Source organism: Watersipora subatra, chromosome 3 (assembly GCF_963576615.1).
Source record: "Watersipora subatra chromosome 3, tzWatSuba1.1, whole genome shotgun sequence".
Lineage (NCBI taxonomy): Eukaryota > Metazoa > Bryozoa > Gymnolaemata > Cheilostomatida > Watersiporidae > Watersipora > Watersipora subatra.
In genome coordinates, this window is record NC_088710.1 from 1995744 (window position 1) to 2020614 (window position 24871).

At 38.9% G+C, this 24871-nt stretch overlaps 1 protein-coding gene across 1 annotated transcript; it reads right to left on the bottom strand.

Moving 5' to 3' along the window:
- Nucleotides 1–1216: 1216 nt before the first annotated feature.
- Nucleotides 1217–22591, bottom strand: LOC137389584 (ATP-dependent translocase ABCB1-like). The gene is made up of 18 exons (XM_068075635.1): nt 22322–22591; nt 21480–21593; nt 21256–21366; nt 18236–18361; nt 16908–17120; nt 10448–10618; nt 10142–10345; nt 9281–9373; nt 5712–5957; nt 4284–4550; nt 3759–3962; nt 3549–3649; nt 3295–3456; nt 2856–3012; nt 2488–2685; nt 2178–2384; nt 1923–2069; nt 1217–1807 (listed from the first exon to the last, which is right to left on the bottom strand). Exons 1-18 carry the CDS (start codon nt 22589–22591, stop codon nt 1616–1618), a joined length of 3183 nt encoding a protein of 1060 aa, XP_067931736.1. The 3' UTR covers nt 1217–1615.
- Between the last annotated feature and the right edge of the window lie 2280 nt (nt 22592–24871).

Sequence of the window (24871 nt, forward strand, 5' to 3'; positions counted from 1 at the left end):
TCCATCTTGGAAGGATTTCTTGTTTTCAATGATTAAGTGGCTCACCTGGAATGATGCTTTAATGGCTGCCCTTGCCTTTGAGGTTTGCTGTGTGAGAAATAACTGTTGTCCGGACAACTGGAATTTTAGTTCCTTCACCTTTTTCCTTAGCTCACATTTCGGGAAAACTCGGTGTCATAGTCTTCATGAACAGTCCGAAAATGGCGCTCCACGTTTCCTTTTTTAGGTAAAGCAACTGTAGACTGACAGAATGAGGTAAACCCACCTTGATAATGACAGGATGAAAAAGAAGTCATCTCCCCATTCTGCATGGTAGAGGTAGGTTTTCGGTTTTTTACTTACCATTAATCCAGCTTTTTCAGCCATTTTTATTTCGATTATTCCTACTCTACTGATAGGCTAGCGTGAAATTAATGCAATACTAAAAAAAAGTGAGAGAAAAAGTCAAAACCTACTCGCTAAATTGGCTGCCCCATAAACATAAAAAGTATTTAATTTCAACGATGCACGCAACATAGATTTCTTGCTGTATAACCCAAGTTTCACAAAACCTTTAGGTTTCATCGTTCTTTTTTACTGCAGTGCCATACTTTATGAATATAATGGAATGACTCCAAGGTTAAGTATCGGTTAGCATCAACTATATTTGTAAAATAATTTGTGACCAATTTTAAACATTCTGTAGGCTAAGTGATCTACCCACAATGTCTTCGCGGTCAACCAGTCGATCGCGACTGACACAATGGGCACCTCTGGCCTAATGGCTTAACCAATGAACAGCAAGTGGGGGGCTCAATTCCTAAAAAGACAACCCGTAGTACAGGAATGGCATCCAACCTTAAATGGCTCTCTACAACTCGGCATGTCTCCAGTTGTTGAGGTTTCCTTGCCACTGGACTCAGACATGTCCAAGCGAGTTTACACGGCCATTCTTTATGCAAAAGTCTTTTTAAAATCATGCACAGCCTCTGCTTGCAGTAAGCAAATCAGACATGACACCCGAACTGCTAGGGATTGCCTACACCCATGTCAGTTATCGTTAAACAATAGACTGATGCCATACCACTATCCGTACATACCATAGAGCGCTGCGAGTGCCTGCAGGTACTTCGACACTTGACGATATCAATGGCCAGAGTTAGCCAGAAGAGCCATGAGAGCTTCCACGAGAGATTGTACAGAATGAAGGAAGAGCATCCAAATCATTTCAGTAACATCAATTTAGACCAGAATATATTTGTTGCAATTTATCAAGTCAAAAGTTCAGAAGAGAAACTTCTTACTAAAATAACTAGCAAATCAATGGCCTTCTTGCTTTAAAGAAATAAATTAGACAAGGCGAGGTGAGAGCATCTCGCAGATATTCCATAATTCATTGAAAACATGATAGTAATCCACTGAGGTTATTTGCGCGTAAAAATATACAAAAATGGTTTTTCCTAAAAAAGGTTGTTGTGAATATATATATTGCCATAATAAAATATATATCAATAGGCCTACATATACAAATCACAAATAAAGTTTTAAAATAAATATTCTTAGTAAAAAATTACAATTTCTGTCATGACAACTTTGAGTAGTAAAAACACTAACAAGGCTCTGATAGTACATGTAACTATAGCTGGCTGTTAACTAGATTGTAGTAGAAACCACGCTGGGCTATCAGTTCATCATGAGTTCCTAGTTCAACCACCTTTCCATTATTCACAACTCCTATCTTGTCAGCATTTCTTATCGTAGACAGTCGATGAGCTATGACAATGGCACTTCTATTCTTCAAGGCTTCATCTAATGCAGCCTGCACTATCTGTGAAATATATACAAGGCAATTACATTTACATTTGATGAAAGCTTTGAATATACACAGTTCAACAGATAAGCTTGCGTGAAGTCTAACAATTTAGCCTGCGATTATTTCTTACTTTTTCACTCTGGGTGTCGAGAGCTGATGTAGCCTCATCGAGTAGTAGGACAGCTGGATTCCTGATAAGAGCTCGGGCTATGGCGATTCTCTGTTTCTGTCCACCACTCAGTTGTGTCCCCTTGGCTCCTACATTGGTCTCGTAACCCTACCAACATTAAAACACTTATTGTCAAGTACCTATATTTGTTAATTTTTCAAATATTTTGCATAAATACATTTGTATGTTTACGAGATGTACTAAGTAGATACATACCCTTGGCAAGGATGTGATGAAGTCATGAGCATTGGATTTGACTGCAGCTTCTATTATTTCAGCCATTTCCACTTGTCTGGTATTGTCACCATAAGCAATATTCTCAGCAATTGTAGCATCAAAGAGAGTTGGTTCTTGAGAAACTATACCGAGGTTTTGACGGAGCCATTTGAGGTTGAGATCATTGACATCTTTCCCATCTAGCAGCTAAAATTAGTTGAACTTGTTATGAATATCTGTTGTACATGAAATGAAAGCAAGATAGATTAGTTTGGGACAATGTTGGTATCCATAGAATTCATAGACTTACCACACTGCCCTTGATTGGGTCATAAAACCTTTCAAGTAAAGAGATACTGGTACTTTTACCACATCCACTCGCTCCGACCAGCGCCACTATTTCTCCTCTTTCCACGGTGAAACTAAGACCTTTCAATATCTTCACAGTCTTTCTCGTTGGATAATGGAAGAAGACGTCATTAAACTGTATTGTCCCATCGCACTTGGTCTGAAACAAGTTTGAAATAGTCGATCAAGCCAAATTGGATTGACCAGAGCATCAGGCACGGTAGATGTGGTAAAGATCTGTTGTGTACTGATTACATATTCACTTGAAATAACTGAAAACAAGACCAAGGAATAGAAGAGATCAACGCAAGGCATGCATCTGATACTGACCGGAGTCTCACCAACTGAAGATGAGGGATCAATAAGAGAGACACGTGAGAGCAGGTTTCTAACATTTGCCGCGGCGAGCTTAGCCTGAGGAAAATTCGGCATATTAGAGAAAACTCTACCTGCAGCCACACCTCCGAAGGTCACAGCCGAAAACACCCTGAAAAGGGTAAACAAATAAATAAAATCGTATAATAGTTGTTTGGCCTAAGTCATCAACAAAACAGAAGGTAATCAAAAGTTCACAAGTTGAATAGCTACAGCACATGTAAGAGAGCTAAACTTCTAATAGTTCAATACTGACCTATATATATATAAGAGAGCTATACTTCTAACAGTTCAATACTGACCTATATAAATAAGAGAGCTATACTTCTAACAGTTCAATACTGACCTATATAATTATATAAGAGAGCTATACTCATAACAGTTCAATACTAACCTAAATATATTTGAGAATTGAAGAGAATCCTGTCGCCATGGCAAGCAATCGCAAACCACGAAATAACCACCCAGTCCGAAGGCAACGGCGTACATGAAGAAATTCATACTTGCAGAGGTAGCAAAGGCAATCCCAAATTTGAAGGTGCTGCTGAGATTCTCTCTACAATGTAGCGAAACAAGATTTAACCTACTGCATCATCTATGGCTACTTTAAATCATAAAAACAACATGGTGTGAAAGAACTATTCTTACTTGTAAAGGTTTTTAAAATGATGACGGAACTTCTCCTCAAAGTACTTCTGTCTGTTCAAGGATGTAACAGTCCTCATGTTGCTGATGGCTTCCTGTGCAATCTGTAACCATAGCGATTAGAATAAATTTGCTAACAACAAGAACACTTTTTGGAGAAAGATGAAAAACCATGAAAAGTGCCAAAATGCATAGTGCCTATTGATGCCATACCTGGGCCCCAATGTTAACGTCAGAGGACTTTTTAGCAGAGTTTCCTGCATTGACTTGAGCACGAATTCTGCCTGCTATTATGACAAGAGGAAAGCAGACGAGCATGACTAGAGCTAACTCCCAGATGGCTACGAAAGCAATGACAGTCACACCAATGACTGAAACAGCCAGCTGAACAAGGATGCCAATTCTTATTCCAGTAGCCTGCAAGAAAAATAGTTCCATAGCAAAGATTCAACACTTTATTATCATTTCAAAAAAGGGTAAATTGGAAAAGTTGAGAAAGGAAGAAATAGTGCTCTCTAAATTTTCTTATTTTAGTCTTCTAGTAGCCTTGAAGACTTAAAAGTTACTCCTACTAACAAACTAGTACAAATGGTCGGTCAATGGTAGGAGAAGGCTAACGGTTACTCAAGCAATTCAGATGCCTCGGTACAGCCCGGTGCAGATAACTCCAATATCAGTTTCTGATTCCTGTCATATTCCATCCTCAGCTTCAAGTGACCTACATCGGTAACAACTCACCCCTTTTACCAGTGACGTATCTTTGGTGAGTCTGCTGCAGAGCTGACCTATACCATTCTCATCTCTGTCAAAGTAACTGATATCCTGCCTGAGAACTCTGGAGAAGAACTCCTTGCGAAGCCTTAGAGTCATCCGCTCTCCTGAAAGGCCCATCGTGAAGCCTTGGATGAGTGTGAAAAGGGCCAAACAGAAACCAACAAAAAGAAGCCAGCAGACATGCACTGCTAGTTCAGCATCTCGAGTTTGAGGATTTTTGATGGATATCACCTGCAGAGCACACAATAATTTTTGAAACGTAAAGCAGAAGTACGTATGTACAACTTTTTATTGGTATTGGTAGTCATTGATTGGCAATCATTGACAAAATGATGTATTTCATTACATGAAAAAAAATTAAAATGAGAAGAAAAAATCAGGAATTATGGAATGAGTTGAACAAATAAGACAATGTATTCAAAGATTTTGTGATATGATGGGTAGAAGTGAGATAAGTTGGAATCTGTAACCGATATTCCAGCTTATCTCACTTCTACGTATTGCCTTATCCCAAAAAAGAAGTACTAATCAGCTGCATTGATTGGAGCTGTATGTCAACTGAAGTTGTACATGCATCTATCTATTTCCTATCTCCTATCTATATACTATATGAATGTATCAACTGAAGTTGTACATGCATCTATCTATTTCCTATCTCCTATCTATATACTATATGAATGTAAGTGTTTGTTTGTCTGTCCTCTTTGCTTCATTTTTCAGTTACAGCGATTAAAAATGCTAAACTAGGAATGAAAAGCCTGCTTCAAACTGGTATTGAACTTAGAAACTCCAGTTCAATTAGAAAGTTAAAGTTGAACTTCCAGTTCAGTTAGAAACTATCCAGCCTACTTGCAGTACTGTGGAATAGTTGTGGGCATACTTATTACACCTGCTAATCTCTAATGCCGACTAGTGAAAATAGCATGCTTCAGCTAGCACGCTTGAAGATCATAATTGCATGAGAGATCGATGCAATCATTCTCCTAATGCTGGCTTCAGAGAGACGGAAATTTCTCTTCTTATTGTTTCGACTAGTTTAAGTTACTAGCTTAAGTTACTCAAACTCATTGGGTAAAGAAACTTAACCAATGGCAACTACATTACCTCTAATAGTTTATAAGCTGTTTTAGATCTTGAACGAATGTGTCACATGAGAAGTAAGAAATGTTTTTCAGCAATCTTTTTGTAACTATGCCTTGAGCTTTCTAATAATTGAATTATGCATTGACCAGACATACACAGAAATAAAAAAATACCTTCATTTACAAGTTAGAATAGTAAATGTTGTACATGTTGATTAAAAATAAATTTTATGTCCAAAAATGTTTTATTATCAGTGCAATGCCAAGCACTCATCTAGTTTATTCATGAATGCAACCAGATACTACTTACAGCTACAAGCTGAGACAGAAGGTAGATGAATGCTGGCTGGACAAGACCGAGCAAGATTGAGGCGATGATGCCGACACCAATGAGATTCCACTCTGGACGATTCAACTCCAAGATTTCTCTCATACTGATAGTGTTTGCTGCTTGAAGCTCATTTTCGTCTACGGCAGCCTGCGAACTGAATGAACCCCTGACTTTCGACCCCGGTCTGTCATTTGATAAATGTAGATCTTCGACGGACTCTTGCGCCTGTAAAATGAAAGTGATTTTTATTATGCGAATCTCAGACAGAATAAGGTGCTCACCTTATAAACTGCTGTCATGCAGAACATGAGGTCGGTGCAACGTTCAATGATTAGTCATTTGTAATTTAATATGTTAGTATTTAGTACGTTACTAGTCGACTTAAAGCCTATATGTTCAGAGTGTGGTTCCTAAGTTAGCAAAATATTGCAGGGAAACACTGGCATACTTGTTCATTGTGCACCCACTGATGAACAGAAAACCCTGTCTGCCTCCAAAAGGCAAGGTTTTTAGTCTAACAATGACATTGCTCCCAATCTTATAGTGTCTGTGTACAATGGTAAGAAAGATAACTTAGCAGCGTCAGCTTTTGAAAACTGTAAAATTCCAAACTTAATCCACCACAAATTACAGTGTAACAAAATAAATAAAATTAAAACTTAATTTTTTTAAACAATTATATGCCATAGTTACTGCAAAGAATTGTACCAAATGTCATGTTAAAAAGTATATTTATAATGGGAAGAGACTCGTTTAACGCAAGTAAAACGTTTCCATAACCAAATATCTCTTATCCTAGCGAGTTCAGAATTAACATAAATTCTTAATTTTTATACAAGTTGAATAAGCATAAACTTATCTATATATATATATATATATATATATATATATATATATATATATATATATATATATATATATATATATATATATATATATATATATATTTCTCAAAGTATGTATGTGTGTCACTCCAGCTATAGCTATTATTAGATAAGCTCTAGCTGGACAACGCTGATGCAAGGTCATGGCGTACCGTCATTAGAAGACCAGCGCTTATTTACTAGCTTACTGGAATTTTCCATTCTCATTGTTCTAGGCTAATAGCAAGTGACGGACAACTCTCGATACTTCTCATTGTTTGTAAGTTGATTTTTAATACTATTTTCCATTGGCATTGTGCCAGACTAACAGCAAGTGGTAGGCAACTCTCATCACTTCTCATTGTTTATAAGCTGATTTTTAATACCCGGGCAACGCTGGAAGGCACAGCTAGTATTAACATGAAAATGTTAGTAAAAGTCACAAAATTATGAGTAGATATCACATCTACTTGTAAGTAATGACAGCGACGCAGGCCTTATAAGTTTGGTTTCCATAGCGACACTTTTGATGATTATGTAGCTAAATCATATAGTAGGTATGCATTCACTATTAGATAGTAAGATTTTCAGGCCAAGTAACACCTCACAACCATGCATGATGAAGAGAAATATTTGTTTCAATCCATTAAAGATTAACTGACAGCATTTAAAATTACAGCAATGTATACCAATGTAATCATGATATCTCATTTTTCAACAATAATTTTGATGTTAGAAAAACAAAAACCCAGTTTTGAAAAGAAAAGCACTTGCGATTCACATTCCAAACTGACATAAATTCATTTTTTCAGTAAAACTTAATAAGGACACGTATGATATATGGTGTCAATGGCAATGATTAGCCAATGGGTGAATGTAAGACAAAATCACTTCTGTTGGCCACCTTTCTAATATATTACTCCTATTTTAGTTGCCACACTACAAATTTTGGTTACCCGGCATGGCAGATGATTATGACGCAAGGTCGAAACAGATTTCACAAATACCAAAAACGTTTGCGCAGTATTTATAAATCCCTCATTAACTTTCGAGCGGTGGTTATGTGTGTAGAATTAAACCAATCAGAACAGACGTGCATCCTGTGGAGTGGACTAGTAAGAACCCCTTCTTTCACCACAATAGAAAATTAAACAAGATTGTCTATTAAAATTGGTTATATTTGGAAGTCATCTGTTTAAAACCTATTAGCGCTTTGTATTCATGAATAAGAATTTTGAGCAGAAAACTTAAGAAAAATCTAGTTAAAAACTGACTGACTTTAAAATAATTATATAATGTTGCAGCCGTTTTGGTCTATATATTTCAAAAATTCCAATCTTTTTGTCCATTTTCACAACTTTAAAATGTTGATATACCTGGTATTTAGTCAAAACTACACAAAAACAGTATTTAAACACCAATCTGTAATGTTACATGTTATTATGTATGCTACTGTTAACGGAATAAGATTTTGTGCTGTTAGGTCACATTTTTGGAGTTAGGTCTTTGTTAGGTGTTTTGGTGTTTTTGTGGTTAGGCCGATTAGGTGCTGTAAGGTGTTTTACGTTATTTTCTATACAGGTTTGTCATTACCTTTGGGCAAATGAGAAAACAGGTAGGCACATACTAACAGGTAGATATATGCTAACAGGTAAACACACGCTAACAGGTAAGCACACTATAGCGGGTGGGCACATACTAACAAGTAAGCACATCCTAACAGGTGAACAGTCACACACCAACAGGTTAGAATGCACTAACAGGTAGACACACACTGACAGGTAAGCACATACTAACAGGTAGGCACGCACTAACAGGTAGGCACACACTAACAGGTAAGAACGCACTGAAAGATAGGCACACACTAAGAGGTAATACACCAACAAGTAAACACACATGAGCAGGTAGGCAAACACTAACAGATAGGCACATACTAACAGGTAAACACACACTAACAGGTAAATACACGCTAACAGGTTGGAACGCCCTAACAGGTAGACGCACACTCACAGGTAGACACACACTAACAGGTAGACACACACTAGCAGATAGGCACATACTAACAGGTAGACACACACTAGCAGATAGGCACATACTAACAGGTAGACACACACTAACAGGTAGGTACATACTAACAGGTAGACACACACTAACAGATAGGCACATTCTAACAGGTAGACACACACTAGCAGATAGGCACATACTAACAGGTAGACACATACTAACAGGTAGACACATACTAACAGGTAGACACACACTAACAGGTAGGAAGACACTAACAGGTAGGAAGACACTAACAGGTAGGCAGGCACTAAGTTCTTCACAAACTAATAGGCAGTCAACTTACGTCACCATTCTCCATCTTTTTGTCTATGTTCACGACTTGAAAATGTTGATATACCTGGTATTTGGTTGAAATTACACATAAATATTATTAAACTGCCGATCAGTAACGTTATCTGCTGCTGCAATAGAAATTTCTGCTGTCCGTTAACCTTTAAATCACATAGTATTTTAGGTCATTATCTATACCAGTTTGTCTTTGCCTCTGATCAAATGAGGTAACAGGTTGACACACTAACAGGTAGGCATGCACTAACAAGTAGGCACACACTAACAGGTGGGCAGACGCTAACAGGTGGGTAAATACTAAGTTCTCCACAAACTTGTAGGCAGCCTACTTACGTTGCCATTCTCCATCTTGTGAGGGATAGTGGCTTCAACACTTGCAATACTGCCACTTTCTTCCGAGGTGGGAGAGGACGGTCGGCTGGAAAGCTGCAAGAGGAGTATGCTGATCTCAATTTAATACCTCCAATAAATGTAAAATATTTTTTACTTGGACCAAACCTATGTTGGAAGTGATACTGCGAGCAAAGACAAAATTGCTTGCTTGCATTGTAATCATTCCTATTTCAGCGTAGTTTTGTTAGTGACACGCTGGAAGTGTGCCGTCTCTCATACCCGCCTATGCTGCCTATGCTGCCTATGCTGCCTATGTGACAAGTAAGTATCGGTCTAACAAGCTTTTAATCAATAAAGAAGAGGCTCAGAGCACCACCAAAGGACATAAAGGTTACATATGCTCCTAATGATATCATATGGCTTCTGTGTTGTAATTAATCAAAACATTGCTTTTCTACAGAGCAAAATATACCTTCACTGGGATTTTAAAGCTCTAACATACTTCTGATGCTTTACAAATTCTCCAGCTTTCCACATCAACGTATTGTAAATGCCTGTGAGAGTCTGCGTACAGTCACTTAGAATAGCAAAAGGCTGAGAGAGAGAAGAGAACTGATAATCAGGAAAGGATGCTGCAAACTCGCTCCGTCTGCTAATATATTTGAATGCCACAGATGTACTCCACAGCATCAGCTATCTGAGGGCGACTCTATTAAATTGAGAGTAAGTATAGAAGCTATGCTAAGACTTGAAGTCGGACTTGTCTTCTTAATGAACTATTGAGCCAATAGATCATGTCCATACCAGCCATAATGTAGGATGTATTGTACCTATAAAAAGCCTGCCCTATAGTGAACTCACCTTTTCTTGCTCCATTTGCTCTTCTTTTTTCTGTTCCTGTTGCTGTCTCATAACCAGAGCATAATATATCCCCTCTTTGGCCATCAATTCACTGTGGGTGCCCTCCTCGCACACTTCTCCTTTGTTGAATGCATAGATTTTGTTTGCATTTTTCACAGTTGACAGGCGGTGGGCAATAACAATCGTCGTACGTCCTTTGCTAGCCTGTAGGTAGAAAACAATCCAATGCAGAAACAGCGGACACGGTAGCTACACTACATTACACATGTATAATTGGATTTCACCTTAGTGTATACATATACGTACCCTATCTAATGCAATCTGAACAGTGGCCTCGCTCTGGGTGTCAAGGGCTGATGTAGCCTCATCAAGTAGCAGAATAGCTGGATTCCTAATAAGAGCTCGGGCTATGGCGATTCTCTGTTTTTGTCCACCACTCAGCTGAACTCCACGCTCACCAACCATTGTATCAAAACCCTGTAGTCACAACATGACTGTCAGTAAACACAGTTAAAGGATAGGAAGTAGGTGCGATCATTCTTAACTGCCTGAGTGTCCGGTTGCAGCCAATCACAAGTGACTAATTCACACCATTCTGGCGACTGGTGCATCAATTTGTTTGGTTTATTCTGTTGGTTGTCATGAGTTGACAATTGCCCTTTAGCTAAGGGTGAGCATGAGGTACCACCTATAGCATGTGACTGTTCAATGTCTACTTCAAGCTGTCCATAACAGGAAATATTAGAGAGTTGGGACTGATTCTATTTTATAAACCATAATGTTATTGTCGTGCCTATTACTAAAATATCTTATTTCCAGTTTAACTAGATAACAGCAAACGGAACAGGACGTTCCGTCACCTGTTCACCCTTGACAAGTTCTTAGCAGAAAGGTAATGATTCCGATTGTTTAAAATTCTCAAATTCTCCTTTACCCGAGAGATACAGAGAACTAGTATGATTCATACTTAGGTTTTACTTCAATTAACAACCTTTCTACCGTATGAATTAAACTAATATTCTCGAAGCAATGTGTGATTTCAACTACTCTATTTATTTTTTAGTATTTTATTTATTGTCATCGCAACGTAGGAGGAAAAAATCCTCTCGATCGTAAATATAGTTACCACACTGTAACTTATCATGAGGTATTACTAATGGTAAGTGTATTGCCCACTCATTGTCCACTCATGGACCACTCATTGTCCATTCATTGACCACTCATTGTTAATTTATTGCCCACTCATTCTTCACTCATTGACCACTCATTGACCACTCATAGTTCACTCATTGCCCACTCATTGTTCACTCATTGTTCACTCATTTTCCACTCATGGACCACTAATTGTCCATTCATGGCCCACTCATTGTACACTCATTGTCCACTCATTGACCACTCATTGTCCATTCATTGTTCACTCATTGACCACTCATTATTCACTCATTGTACACTCATTGACTGTAATGATTTACACTGATTGCATTTCAGAAAACTCCTTGTTATTCTCCTATTACATAATTGTTAGTTAAATTATATAATAGCAAAAAACCCCCGTCAACTATTCTGTGTTGAGAATTTTTTACCAAAAAGTAAGTGGCAGTAGAAGTTACACGAGTGGAGGATATGTGAGTGGGTTGGGTTCTAATTGTGTACCCCGGACGTTTTTACGACCGGGGGTACACAGGTTGTTGAAGGTTCTTGAAGGTTATTGCCTTGATTGGGTACTAACCGAGTCAATTAGGTCCGGCGACAGAGGATGAGGGTATCCGCGGTGACCCCAACATTAAAACTGTAGTCTAAAAATTTCATAAATATTGTAGTATTTTCAGTCTATGGTAACTGAATGCTCATCTTAGAACAGACCCATCTGATGTATGCTAGAGATTTTTAATGAATTTGCTCACGAACTTTCGATGTGAAGAGGCAACCCACGGTTGCAGATTTTGTGAAAGTGATCTTGTTGTAGCGTGCAATTACGACACCATCTGGCCCAAGAGCTATGGAGTGGAGGTGCACTTGAAAGACGAGATTGGAGAAGAAGGAATTGACAAACAAGAGGAGACAAAAACCTTGGACCGACTACAGACCAATGAGATTGATAGCTAATATCACCACTACAGATATCGCTATTAATAACAAACTAATCAAGTTTGTACATTTACAACACAAGACACAATAAGGTAATTATTGTGTCGGACTAAACGATTACTCATCTCCAATCCGGTTCTACAATAGATGCTTTTTAACATTTTACCACTCGCACACCTTTAGTATAGGCATATGGAACATGAATTAAATTAGCCGGGCTCGTGATATAGTTACTGGCCTACCGGTGTGAAAGTACCAAACAAACTGGCCAAACATCTGATTTCAGTCGAGCCATTGCTATATTGTCACAGAAAAAAGTCCAATAAATACATATCGTTTCTTTAATATGAATCTTTAATATGAATCTTTGTTGTGATGAATGAATGTTTTCAGCGTGAAGCAACATTTTGACAATAGCATTGTTCAGCCAAATAGATTAAACCAAGATGGATTCAAACCATCAGAAAAATTTCTATGTAAATTACTATATTTTAGGACATCATAATAAATATATAAATAGATAAATGTGTCAGACATACAGAGGAAGCTTCATAGTATTTTTCTATATGAGAGTTACTCACTCTCATATTGTATCATAAGGGTAAAGATACTAGTAATTTGACCTTGACACGGTGCCACTGTACAAACAAAGTGATACTGTAGCGAGGATAGTAATGCATGAAATGTATGAAGCAATGACAAGGCTGAGTTGATTTTCAACGAGCTACAGAGAGTTAGCCATACAACCAGCCGTTGACCTTCACAAGGACAAAACAAAAATGTACTCTGCTTTCACAGCAGCCGTGTAAGCCATATTCAAGGCGCTTCATTCTGTCAGGCATAAGAGGCGTTTACGCAAAGTGAATTTTCAGAGTTGTGTTTAAGGTGAGAGAGTTGAAGTTGTGTTTCCACTGAGAGAGTTGGAGTTGTGTTTTCACTGAGAGTAAGAGTTGGAATGGCTTCTAGTTTGTTTATGATTTGAAATACAATTTTCACAAAGACTTTACAAAAAACTAACTCAAGTTCCGACTAGACTAAATAGGTCGCCATTTTTAACCAATGAAATACAACATTGATATTCATTCTACTTTGATCACTTATCACCAAACTCTGACAATACAAAATGGAGTTTTTAGCTAAAAACACCTGTTAAGCCAATGACATACAGCATCGATATCCCTTTCATTTGCATGTATTTTCATAGCTGTTATTAATGCGTGATATGATTGATCAATTCAATGTTGTACTCTGCAATGACGGCCATCAAAAGTGTATAAACTTGGTGAGCAGCATTTCACCGATCTTGTGTTAGCGACTAGGACGGAGTCGTTTTCACAACCTTTATTGCTTTGTACCAAGCAAGCAACTCCAATAAATCATCCTGGTGTAAATGCAACTTAATGGCCGAAACTGAAGTACTCGAAACATTAAGAGCACTTCTGAGGTTCCAGTTTCGTAAGAAAACTTTATCTCAATAGGTAAATATAGTTGAAGATGGAGATAAGAGTATCTGAACATACTAACGGCAGGTCTGACAGCATGACAACCAGCTGTTTACAGTACCTAAGCTCTCTACAACTGCAGTACAAAATCAACAGATAACTGGGGTTATCGAACTGAAGGTCACAAATCAAACTGACCGCAGCTAAGAAAACTGCAATATTTTTGATAAACTCCTGAACTTGCGCAACAATCCATAGAGATTAAAACATCCAAGCTGGTATGCAGGAAGGTCACACACGCCAACAAATCATAAACTATTAGTGGATGAAAACAGCACTTGGCTAGACTTGTCTTAAAAATTATCTACTACTATTGCATGGGCTGGTAACCGGGAAAGCAGTGGCAACGAAATTCAATGTTTTTGACAATGCTAAAATGTGTCTATTGGGCTATGAAACTGCTAGGTACACTTTCCCAGGTAGACACACTAACAGGTAGGCAGACACTAACAGGTAGGCAGACACTAACAGGTAAGCAAACACTAGCGGATAGACAAACATTAACAGGTAGACACTGCTGTTTGGGTGGTAATCATAGCTGAAATGTTTTAAACACCTTGGAAGGGGAGGTGGAAGCGTAGAGATCAAAGTATGTCTCCAGTAGCACAACTTATACTAAGGTGCCTTCTGGGTGTAAAGATAAGGTGCACGAAATCATGCTGTAAGCTCGTGGTATTACGTATTATTCAAAGGGGGCAGTTGGTATGCCGTGGGTGTGCCAACACGTAAGAGCGATAACGGGTTCTGGTGAGATAATACAAACAATTGATTGTAGCTAGGCAAACAAGGCTATTTTTTCCCGTGAGAAACACCCAGTTCCTAATTATAAAAAAGATGCTGGCCGGTTGAGAAGAAACAAAAGTGTTTTTACAGCAGTGATCGTAATTATGAGACCAAATCTGGTAATTTCCATATTTGGTCTCATTTATAGAATAAACTCAGTCTCCTTCCTATCTCAAACCATACATACTGCGTGTATTTATGAAGGAAATGTTGTAGACATTCTGACTGCCACCAAAAGTATTTTCAAAAAATATAATCACTTTATTGGGCACCCATTTTATCCTATCAAATTAGTTTAGCACTATGGTGGCAGAAGCAACCTCATATGACAACTACCATACATTTATTGTGTAGTCAGACCCAACCTCATATGACAACTATATTTATTGTGTAGTCAGACCAAACCTCATATGACAAATACCTTTATTGTGTAGTCGGACCCAACCTCATATGACAACTACATTTATTGTGTAGTCAGACCCAACCTCTTATGACAACTACATTTATTGTGTAATCAGACCTAACCTCATATGACAACTACATTTATTGTGTAGTCAGACCCAACCTCATATGACAACTACGTTTATTGTGTAGTCAGACCCAACCTCATATGACAACTACATTTATTGTTTAATCAGACCCAACCACATATGACAACTACATTTATTGTGTAGTCAGACCCAACCTCATATGACAACTACATTTATTGTGTAATCAGACCCAACCTCATATGACAACTACATTTATTGTTTAATCAGACCCAACCTCATATGACAACTACATTTATTGTGTTGTCAGACCCGACCTCATATGACAACTACATTTATTGTGTAGTCAGACCCAAATTCATATGACAACTACATTTATTGTGTTGTCAGACCCAACCTCATATGGCAACTACATTTATTGTGTAGTCAGACCCAACCTCATATGGCAACTACATTTATTGTGTAGTCAGACCCAACCTCATATGACAACTACATTTATTGTTTAATCAGACCCAACCTCATGACAACTAAATTTATTGTGTAGTCAGACCCCTACCTCAAATATCATTGTACTGCTTAAGTTATGTGTAAAAAAGCATGGTAGGTACAATGTAGATGCATAGCTTGTTAACTAGGCCGCAGCATGTAAGGCAGGTTTTTAATACCAGAAACAGCTCCAAAATTATTTCAAATTGATGGGCTGCAAGAATTTCTGCAGGCCCTAGCAACCTGGAATCCATTGTTAATTTTAGAGTTCACTAAATGCAACTAACTGCAGAAGTTTCTCACGCCTGGTAAGTATTCTCAAGAAGTTTGTATTGTATTGACACTTGAAATTTGAGCAATTGAAGAGCATTATATCTAAAAAATCAAGTTTTCAACTATAACATCTCGTAAAAAAATTAATGCCTGCAAGCTACCGTATTAGTTGCGTACCAGCAAGTTCGACCCACTTGTCTGATCATGTGACAGCGCTGAGAGAGTAGTGAGATACCACTGCACAAGTGTCTCCGCTGTAGAGATACAAGCATAGTCAGAGAGACAGAGAGAGAGAGATAGTAGCATCTGGCCTCTGAGCAGTTCATGCTGTATCTGCCCGGTATGACTGAGTAACTGATCACAAGCTACTTAATTTCATTTTAAACAGTTAAACAAGTAAACCAGCTTCTGCAAGTGGCCTTTAGTTTGCAGCGTTTCTGATACCGAATGGTTTATAAACTAGGAAAAAACAATATGTCTGATCCACAGTCTGGGTTTAGCCTTGAATGACCAGAGTACTGCTTGGGTAACAACAGAACAATAGAAATGTGTATGATTTCTAGATTACCTGCACAACGCGCTCTAATATGGAGTAAAATTCTTTCAGGAAATAGGAATTAACCAGAAGAGCAGTCAGTAATTTGAACATTTGAAAAAAGGATTTCTATAGTTGTGCTCTCTCAGAGTATTGGAGGAGAAGAAAATGTTTATGAGGATATGTTATGACCTGGCAACAACCTTGCTGATTCTCAGATTTTAAAGTATTGGAGTTAGATATGAGGGTGGCTGGGGTATTTTTAAGTAGGTTCATCAAATGAACTTTAAGTTTCGCTGACCTAAAACCGACAATGAAGCAATAATGTTTTGTAGATCACTATGGTTTCAAAGCCTACCAGAAGCAGTAACCCATTTATTAGCCGCCATGGCTGTATCTAGATAGGGACCTTCTTGGCATGTTATGTAACTTTATAAACACTAGCTATTGGGGGCATTCACTGCTATACCAGATACTTTGATCTACTACAGTTGAAAAAGTGACTGACTCTTGAATCCTGGGTTTACATATTTGAATTTCCTAACAGCAGAGTTGACAACGCCATAGTGACAGCGCACAGCAGATTAGTGCTGGTACTCTGTCAGACATACCTTAGGCAGAGCGCTGATAAAATCATAACAGTTAGACTCTTTAGCGGCAGTCTCTATTTGCTTCTGTGTAACTTCTTCTCCATACTTGGCTCCCAGTCTAATATTGTCACCAATGGAAGCAGCAAATAGCACAGGTTCTTGGCCAACTATTCCCATAAAGTTGCGGAGAGAAGAAAGATTATAATCCTTCAAATCCTTTCCATCTATAAGCACCTGCATATTCCACAACCATGGTATGTAGCCACAAATCCATAAATAGGGAACAGTGTTCAAAAACAATATAAACACTTTTTTTCTAAATGCTTTGAATTGGTTTTACTACAGAACTGTCCTAACAGTGAGAGAGGGAGAGAGATAGAGGGAGGGAGAGAGGGTGATAGAGAAAGAGAGAGAGAGAGAGAGAGAGAGAGGGAGGGAGGGAGGGAGGGAGAGAGGGAGGGAGGGAGAGAGGGAGGGAGAGAGGGAGGGAGAGAAGGAGGGAGAGAGGGAAGGAAAGAGAGAGAAGGAGAGATGGAGAGAAAGAGGGAGAGAGAGAAAGAGGGAGAGAGAGAGAGAGAGAGAGAGAGAGAGAGAGAGAGAGAGGGAGAGAGAGGGAGAGAGAGGGAGAGAGAGGGAAGGAAAGAGAGGGTGAGAGAGGAAAGGAGAGAGGGAGTAAGAGAGGGAGAAAGAGGAAATGAGGTAAAGAGAGAGACAGCGAGAATGAGAGAAAAAGAGACAGAGAAAGAGAGAAACAGAAAGGGAGAGAGAGTTAGAGTGAGAAAGGAAGGAGAAAGGAAGGAGAAAGTGAGAGATGAAGAGAGGGAAAGGGAGGTGGAGGCAGAGTCAGAGACAAGATAATGTGTCATATTCGGGCCTTAATCGTGACATGGCAGAGTTCCATACTCGTTGCTTGTGTATGAAGACTAGATAGGCAGTGATGAGCTTGATACTTAGCTAATTATATTTCACTGTTATTGGATGTCCTTTCTACCAATAAAAACGCAGTATTTCATCACGCTGTGTATCTAAGTGTTTTCCAATCTTTCATAAGATAAGAGATTTTTACTTCCACTATCATTTGAGGATAAACTTTTGTTACAAGAGTATTCAACTTGAATTCTTCCCTTTATTCTCTCATGTCGTTGACTGATCCAGAAACAACAAGCATCTTCAAGCCATTTAAATTATTTGACATTAATTTGCAAAAGGAAGACAATCTTGATCGAAACAGTTTGTATCAATAAGAAATAATAGAAGGGAATTTGAAATCATACGATTTATATAAGCTGATATATTCCAGTATAGTTTTAGTGTGATTGAAATCTCATTATTTAGTAAAAAAGACTGACCTGTCCTTTGACTGTGTCATAGTAGCGCTGGAGCAACTGTACGGTTGTACTTTTCCCACAGCCGCTCTCTCCGACTAAAGCCACTGTTTGTCCTTTTGTCACTGATAGGTTTAATCCGTTCAAAATCTGGAACAAAAAGAAATGTCCTACTATGCCACCTTGTCCAGCCAAATACATGTATGTTTATACGAGCGTCACAAAATACAAACTTTTCAGTATATGTTGTACTCTACGCCAGACGAGTTTCAAACATGTGAAATGTGAGTGATAACAAAACATTGCAGCTTCGCAAGTGAATGCCAAGAGACTGGCGGTAAATATTTAAAAAAATCATAATATCAAAAATGAAAATGTAAAAATATATGTGAATAAAGGTTCCTTAGTGTTAGTGACAGTAATATGGATGTCTCCACCACCGCCCCAACCTACACATCTTTTAGCTCCTACCACCCTAAGGCTACCCCACCAAGCATTTGTCTCTAATGAAAATGAGGATAAAACCTCTGCTTAGTGGTTATCTCACCATTCAGTTAGTGTTTTGCATACGTGTGTATAATGCATTTGTTTCATGCTTTACATAATCATTTGGAAAACACATGAATATGAGCAGTCGTCATGAGTTTTTAGATTGTATAACGAATTAAACAAATTACTACCACTAACAGCCATTGACCTTCAAAAGGGCAAAACAAAGCCTACCATTCAGCTTATTTATAATTAAAATTAAAACAGAACAGATTGCTCCAAGTATTTTCTTTATTATCCCTAGTCATTTAAACGGAATTTTCATGCAATCGCAAGATTCTGTGCAAGCAAGTAATGACATGACTAAAATATTGGCTAATATATGGTTCAAATGTGATACATTCAGCTTATTAAGCCGATGTTCTAACCAACTGAGCTGATCAACCACCTTACAAAGCCTCTGAGTAATAGTGCCAATCCGATAAAAATATTGCATTGCTTGGGGCTCGAACTCATTCCATCTATCACAATAGATTGACTCTCTAACCAGGTGCACTATTTAGCATTGTAACACTTTCTAAAGACTCTGAATGATGTAGATTATGAGCTTATGACAGAACAAGCGAAGAGATAAATAGACAGAGGTCAGGGTAAGAGGTCAGGTTAAAAGAGCCCTTTCAACAAGGCACATTCATTTTAGTAGCCCAACACTCTTCTACCCATACAACTGTCTTCCAGCTTTAAAGGATAACTAGTACACCTGCAGTCTAATCACTATGTTTCCATGACGGCGCATGATTCGCAAATTTGAGCCAATCCCCAAGTTAACCATATCATTGAAATGGCATAAATCCGCAAGCTAAGCCAGTTTTTCGATTCGCAAAACTCTATCGAATCCATCATGCTTGCGAATAATGAAACAGCACTTGGAATGTTGCGCATTAATATACCGAGCCAGCTGTTGAATTTTAAATATTTTCGATACTACCGTTTGGGCTTTTACGATTGAGTTTCATATATTTGCGCCGCTAATACGTGCGTCACTAACTGCGTTGCTAATTATTAAATATAGCTTACTGTTGTACTGTATTATAGTTACTGTATAACTACTGTACTTATAGCATACAATACCTTGCCCTTTTTCAACAAGGCGCCGGAGTTAACTCACATTATTTAAATGTCTATAGAAACACTTAATCGCACAGTAACGCAACTTGCTTACAACTCCAAAGCTGCACGATGCCCGTCATGCGTGTCATGGAAACATAGTGCATGTGCCATGAGAGATCATCATATGTAATAACTCTATGCATAAGTATTCCGTTTGGCAGCAAGGCGGCGCAGTGATAGTGCTTGGCTTAAAATTTGAATATCCAGGTTCGATTCCGTGTGGTGTAATTGCTTTTCCTAACGCTCTTAGCGTGGTGACTGACACGGCTATTATTAGTACTGCATGATAAAACGATATTGCATGATGGGTATGTGTGGGACGATATCATTTTGGGGCGTTTTGTAAGTCGATTTTGTAATCGGGTATATCGACATTTTCGATATCATGTCAAGACGATAAATATCTGTGTTTAATTGGCAGAAACAACATTGATTACCGCCGGCTTATGTGCCTCAATATCGGCACAACACTAGTTCCTGAAAACTTATTTGCAAGCCCGCGTGGAACGTCTTGATGGATTTCCAAACGAGTATAACTGATGATTGGAATGAGTGTCTATACGTTTATTCTGTTGACCATAAAACTTTAATTATCTGTCCATACAGACGAGCAAGATTTTTGTTACTAGCAGCGTAGTGCGAGTGAGGACCAGTGTTTCTGTGCTGAAGTTATCCTTTGTCCTGAACACAACTGTGGCAAGGCTTGCCTTTATATGGCAGGCAAAAGGTAATCCTTAGCTTTCCATGTAAACAATGAGTTGCTTAACGGACAGCAATATAGTTATGCCCAGCAAGCTTATTAGCGGATTACGGAAAGCCTGTACATAGCAAAAGAATAATTCCTGGTGACCTCCATTACACCGCGGATTTCCTTTATCTTTGAGAATCCTCTAGAAATGGACCAGCGAGGTAGAAAAAATGTTTCATAAAAGTTTCTTAAATACAGTTAGAGAGAAAAGACAAATCCTAATTTTTTTGTATTTGGACACGATTATCGCCCTTGTATTTCTGTTTTTTGGTGAAACATCACAATCTATATCGAGAGCATAACTCCAAAGTTTTGATACTGACCGATATCGATAGCTCACAGGGCCAATATATCGTTTTGGCAAGTGGTGTCATATCGGACAGCCCTAGTTATTATTATAGTAAAGATTGTGCTCATAGTTATACTCGGCGCTTTGTCAGCACATGTAACGATCTCTTACGGCAGCACACTGGACTGCCAGGGGGCACTAGTGCTAATAGAGATGTAGCTGCTTGCATGAAAGACATGACACAGTAGAGATGCCGTTACAACAATGATCTCTAACTGACTGGCCATAGTGACAAACATAGGTATTAGTCAATGAGCTCTATAATTATTCTCTAATCTGATTCTATACCTTCACATCCTGTCTTGACGGATAACTGAAATGTATATCCCTAAACTCAATGTTTCCTTCTAAACTCTCTGGCTTCAGTCCTTCATCAGAGTTGCTGTCTATCTCCACTTCCTGTAATAGTTGTAGCTGAGATATAGACAAATTTGACCAGAGCTGTCAGATAATATAGAAACTCAGTTAGAAGTTACAGACCAAGGTCTTTGGACATATTTAGAAAATCTTACCGCATCAATAGTTTCATAGAGCACTCCGGCTGCCGCTCTGGCATTAGAGAAGCTGTCTAGGAGAGGGGCAGCATTGCCGAGAGACATGGAACCAACCATGACAGCCATGAGCACCTGCAAGAAAAGAGAGTGTGGTTCAAACCCTATGAAAGCGCAGTGACGTTTCCCCCAGCCACATATGTGCTAATGTTCCAAGGTACACCCCCAGTGCATGAGAAGATCGGCCTTGGCAGTGCTCCAGGCCGTTGAGTGGGGAAATCCACGAGCGGGGCGCCTCACTGATGAGATGCCCACTCAGTGGAGTGGGGTGACCCATGAAATACATGGAAGGTGTAGTGTATCACTGCTCCTAGTTTCTATGGCAGTTTTCACAAATGGAATTCAGAATGAAAATTCAGAATGGAAATTAAAACTTGCAGTGATGTTAATTACATTCAGAAACCAGTAAAAAATGTAACAGCCCCACGCCCCCCCCTCCCCTCGACCTACAGCATTTACAATGGGAAAAATTTGCTCACTGATTGTATGGACAACTCCTGTTTTTCAATGTGGCGTTGCATGTAAGGCTTTGCTAACTTAATAGATCACCTGAGATGTGTTGTTTGAGTCGTCGGAAGGGGGGGGGGGCTTCGTTATAACAATAGTAATGGGCATCACAACAAACCAGAGCGACATCACAACAAACAATAGGGTTTGTGTATGCGACGAGGTGATGAAGTGCAGTAAACGATTCAACCGACAAAGAAATGAATGAATGGCAATGTCGATGAAATAAATATTCACCCAAAAATTAGTCATCCATATAATGCGAGATGAGTGTAGAGGTTTTTTTAGATACCGACCTGGAGGATGGCCCCAGGTTTGAGGCATTCAGACGTCATAAGCACTCCGCCGTACCAGAAGGACAGAGCTATGATGCAATATAAAATGAACCAGAATATGCCACCTGTCATGCCACCAACTGCTGACTTTTTCACGCCACCAGACACAGCCCCCTTTAGGCTGTTGGCATATCTCTCCTCTGCCTTCTTCTCTCCTCCAAAGGCAGCAACGGTTCGTATAGAGCTAAAGATTTCTTCAGCAATGTTACCAGATCGCCCGCTTGCTCGCATCTCTTTCTGAACAAGTTTTCGCACAATCTACAAAATATTTTGTTGAGAGAACAAGGTATTTTCTTCAGCGCATTTTCAACCAAGACAGTGTGGTGGCCATCATCGAAGTTGTCTAAATATTCAACTAAAGGCTTCAAGTTCATTAACTATGTTCATATGAAAATTTCCGAGTCTTTTTACGCCAAGGATTACTCTAAAAATCTCAGTTTGCATACAGTTGGCAGCAAACGGGGATCAGCATCAAGACCAGTAATAGAGAATCAGCATAGCAAAGTCAAAAAAGTTGCTATGACCTTATCTCCAGAGAACGTGTTTTTCTTTTCGAAAGTGTTTGCGCTCATGAAAACGCAGTTAGCATGTGAGAACTTATGAGCTTTTGGTTATCTAATAGAATTATAATTGAGTAATGGGTAAAGGGCATTATAGGATAAAGGTTGCTTACCCGCCCCATAACAGCTGTTATTATAATCAGGCCTGGAATAGCTGCCAATACCGCCAGCATTAGTTTCCAGGTAACGGAGAAACCAAGTGCGACTCCTCCAAGGAAAGTGCAAACCCACTGAATAAAGCAGCCCATCTTGTCACCAAATCCGTCATTAAGTCTGTCAACATCTCTGCAATAGGCCAGAAGCTGACAGTCTGTGTTCAACAGCACTTTGTATGCGAACATTAACATTTTTATCCTAAAAAGCATCCGAAATGAAATCATGAGTTAAGCTATTCTAAACCATTCTAGCATCTAACCGTTAACTTAATTAAGCCTGGTTCCCATATATGTCGCAAAGCACCGGCGACAGCACCGCAGGCTATTAGCGGTGAAATGGGAATCGACGCGCCAGGCACCGCCGGTAGTTGCCGGCGGTAATGTAATAGTTTAGCGCTGTTCAAATTTTACAAAAGACCGCAGGCAAAACCTTCCGAAATGCACTGTACAGGTGAAGGTCACCATTATAGAAATGGCATGGCGAATGAACATTTTATTTGTGTTTAGCGATGCAGCTTATACGTGAACATATGCCGCTGAACCTAACGTCGTAAACGTTTTGCTGCGCAAGTTACCGCCGAAGTCTTGCTCGATATGGGAACCAGGCTTTACCCAACGAGGTGTGAATTCAGTTCTCCGGTCTTGTGCAAGTCGAACCACTTGATGCTCTGACTCATGATGGCTCCGAAGTAAGCGGACCGGATTCTACGGATCTGTCGTGTGCCGGTCCACGACCAAAAACTCATTCCTGCAGAGAAGCATTAAAACAGTGCAAACATTAACATTAAAACCGATCAAAATCAATGGTATAAATGCTGATTTTTAATTTCGGTTAAAAACAGCAAAAAACCTTTCAAGTTCGACTTTGTTTTAACTCACTTTACAGAGTTTCTTCTTTATGCAGAAACAAACGCAAGCTGAGCTAGTTAATGTCCTCAGTCTATGGTGGTCCTATTTACTTAAGCTGATAAGACTATCTTTCCCCATTAGATTAAAGATGGAGTACCAAACTCACCGACATATGCGAGGGTGAAGGCACCAACTCCGATGCAACAGAAGGCAACGACATAGACACGTTTGACTGTGTCAACCAGATCTTCGTCAGTCATCCCTGAAGAGCTGTCGCATAAACAGCCACATTTCAGACAGAAATGAGGAGATTTCTGGCAGGAATGCATATGGCTGTCAAGTTATGGATAATCAACCAGCAAATCTCTGAATTAAGCTTATTTAAGAAATAAAAGGGTGTAAAGATCAATAACAATCAATAGAAATCAATAAAGATCAATAGAGATCAATAGAGGTGGAACCTTTCAAGATTTTTATTATTGCCGTTACAGAGTTTTAAGGTTTTCAGAGAAAATATGGTGTCTTATGAAGCAAACTTCAGTCAGTGATTGAAGTCAAAGTCTTCTAGCATGTGGCAAGGAGGAGTTATAATTAACCAAAGCTAACTCAATTCTTGCAACACTTTCACTGATGATATGGCGAGGAATCTAGGTGGACCTGACAACTACGCAAATATCCAACAGTATATACTGGCAATTATCTATGATAACGAATTATAATTGCATTCCTAGCCTTGACTTTGATATTGGAAAGCCAGATTTTAAAACGCCTGATTCATAGCCTCAGGGTTGTTCAGTTGGTCAGCCTGTGAGGCAGGCAGGTTGCCAGTTTTGTGATTAGCAGATCAGCAGGCTAAGATTTGGCTGTGCAAGTTGCTAAGCTCTGTAATTAAACCCTTACTTTTGTTTTCATCGGATAAAAAGACTTTTTGGCAACATTTTATGAAG

What these genes read in the sequence shown, in the direction of transcription:
- LOC137389584 (XM_068075635.1), bottom strand. Translation starts at nt 22,591, where the DNA reads ATGCGAGCAAGCGGGCGATCTGGTAACATTGCTGAAGAAATCTTTAGC. An exon ending in CTTCAGTTGGTGAGACTCCG is followed by an intron (nt 2,686 to 2,855) that starts GTCAGTATCAGA and finishes AACTTGTTTCAG; the next exon opens with ACCAAGTGCGATGGGACAAT. An exon ending in TCGACACCCAGAGTGAAAAA is followed by an intron (nt 1,808 to 1,922) that starts GTAAGAAATAAT and finishes TATATTTCACAG; the next exon opens with ATAGTGCAGGCTGCATTAGA.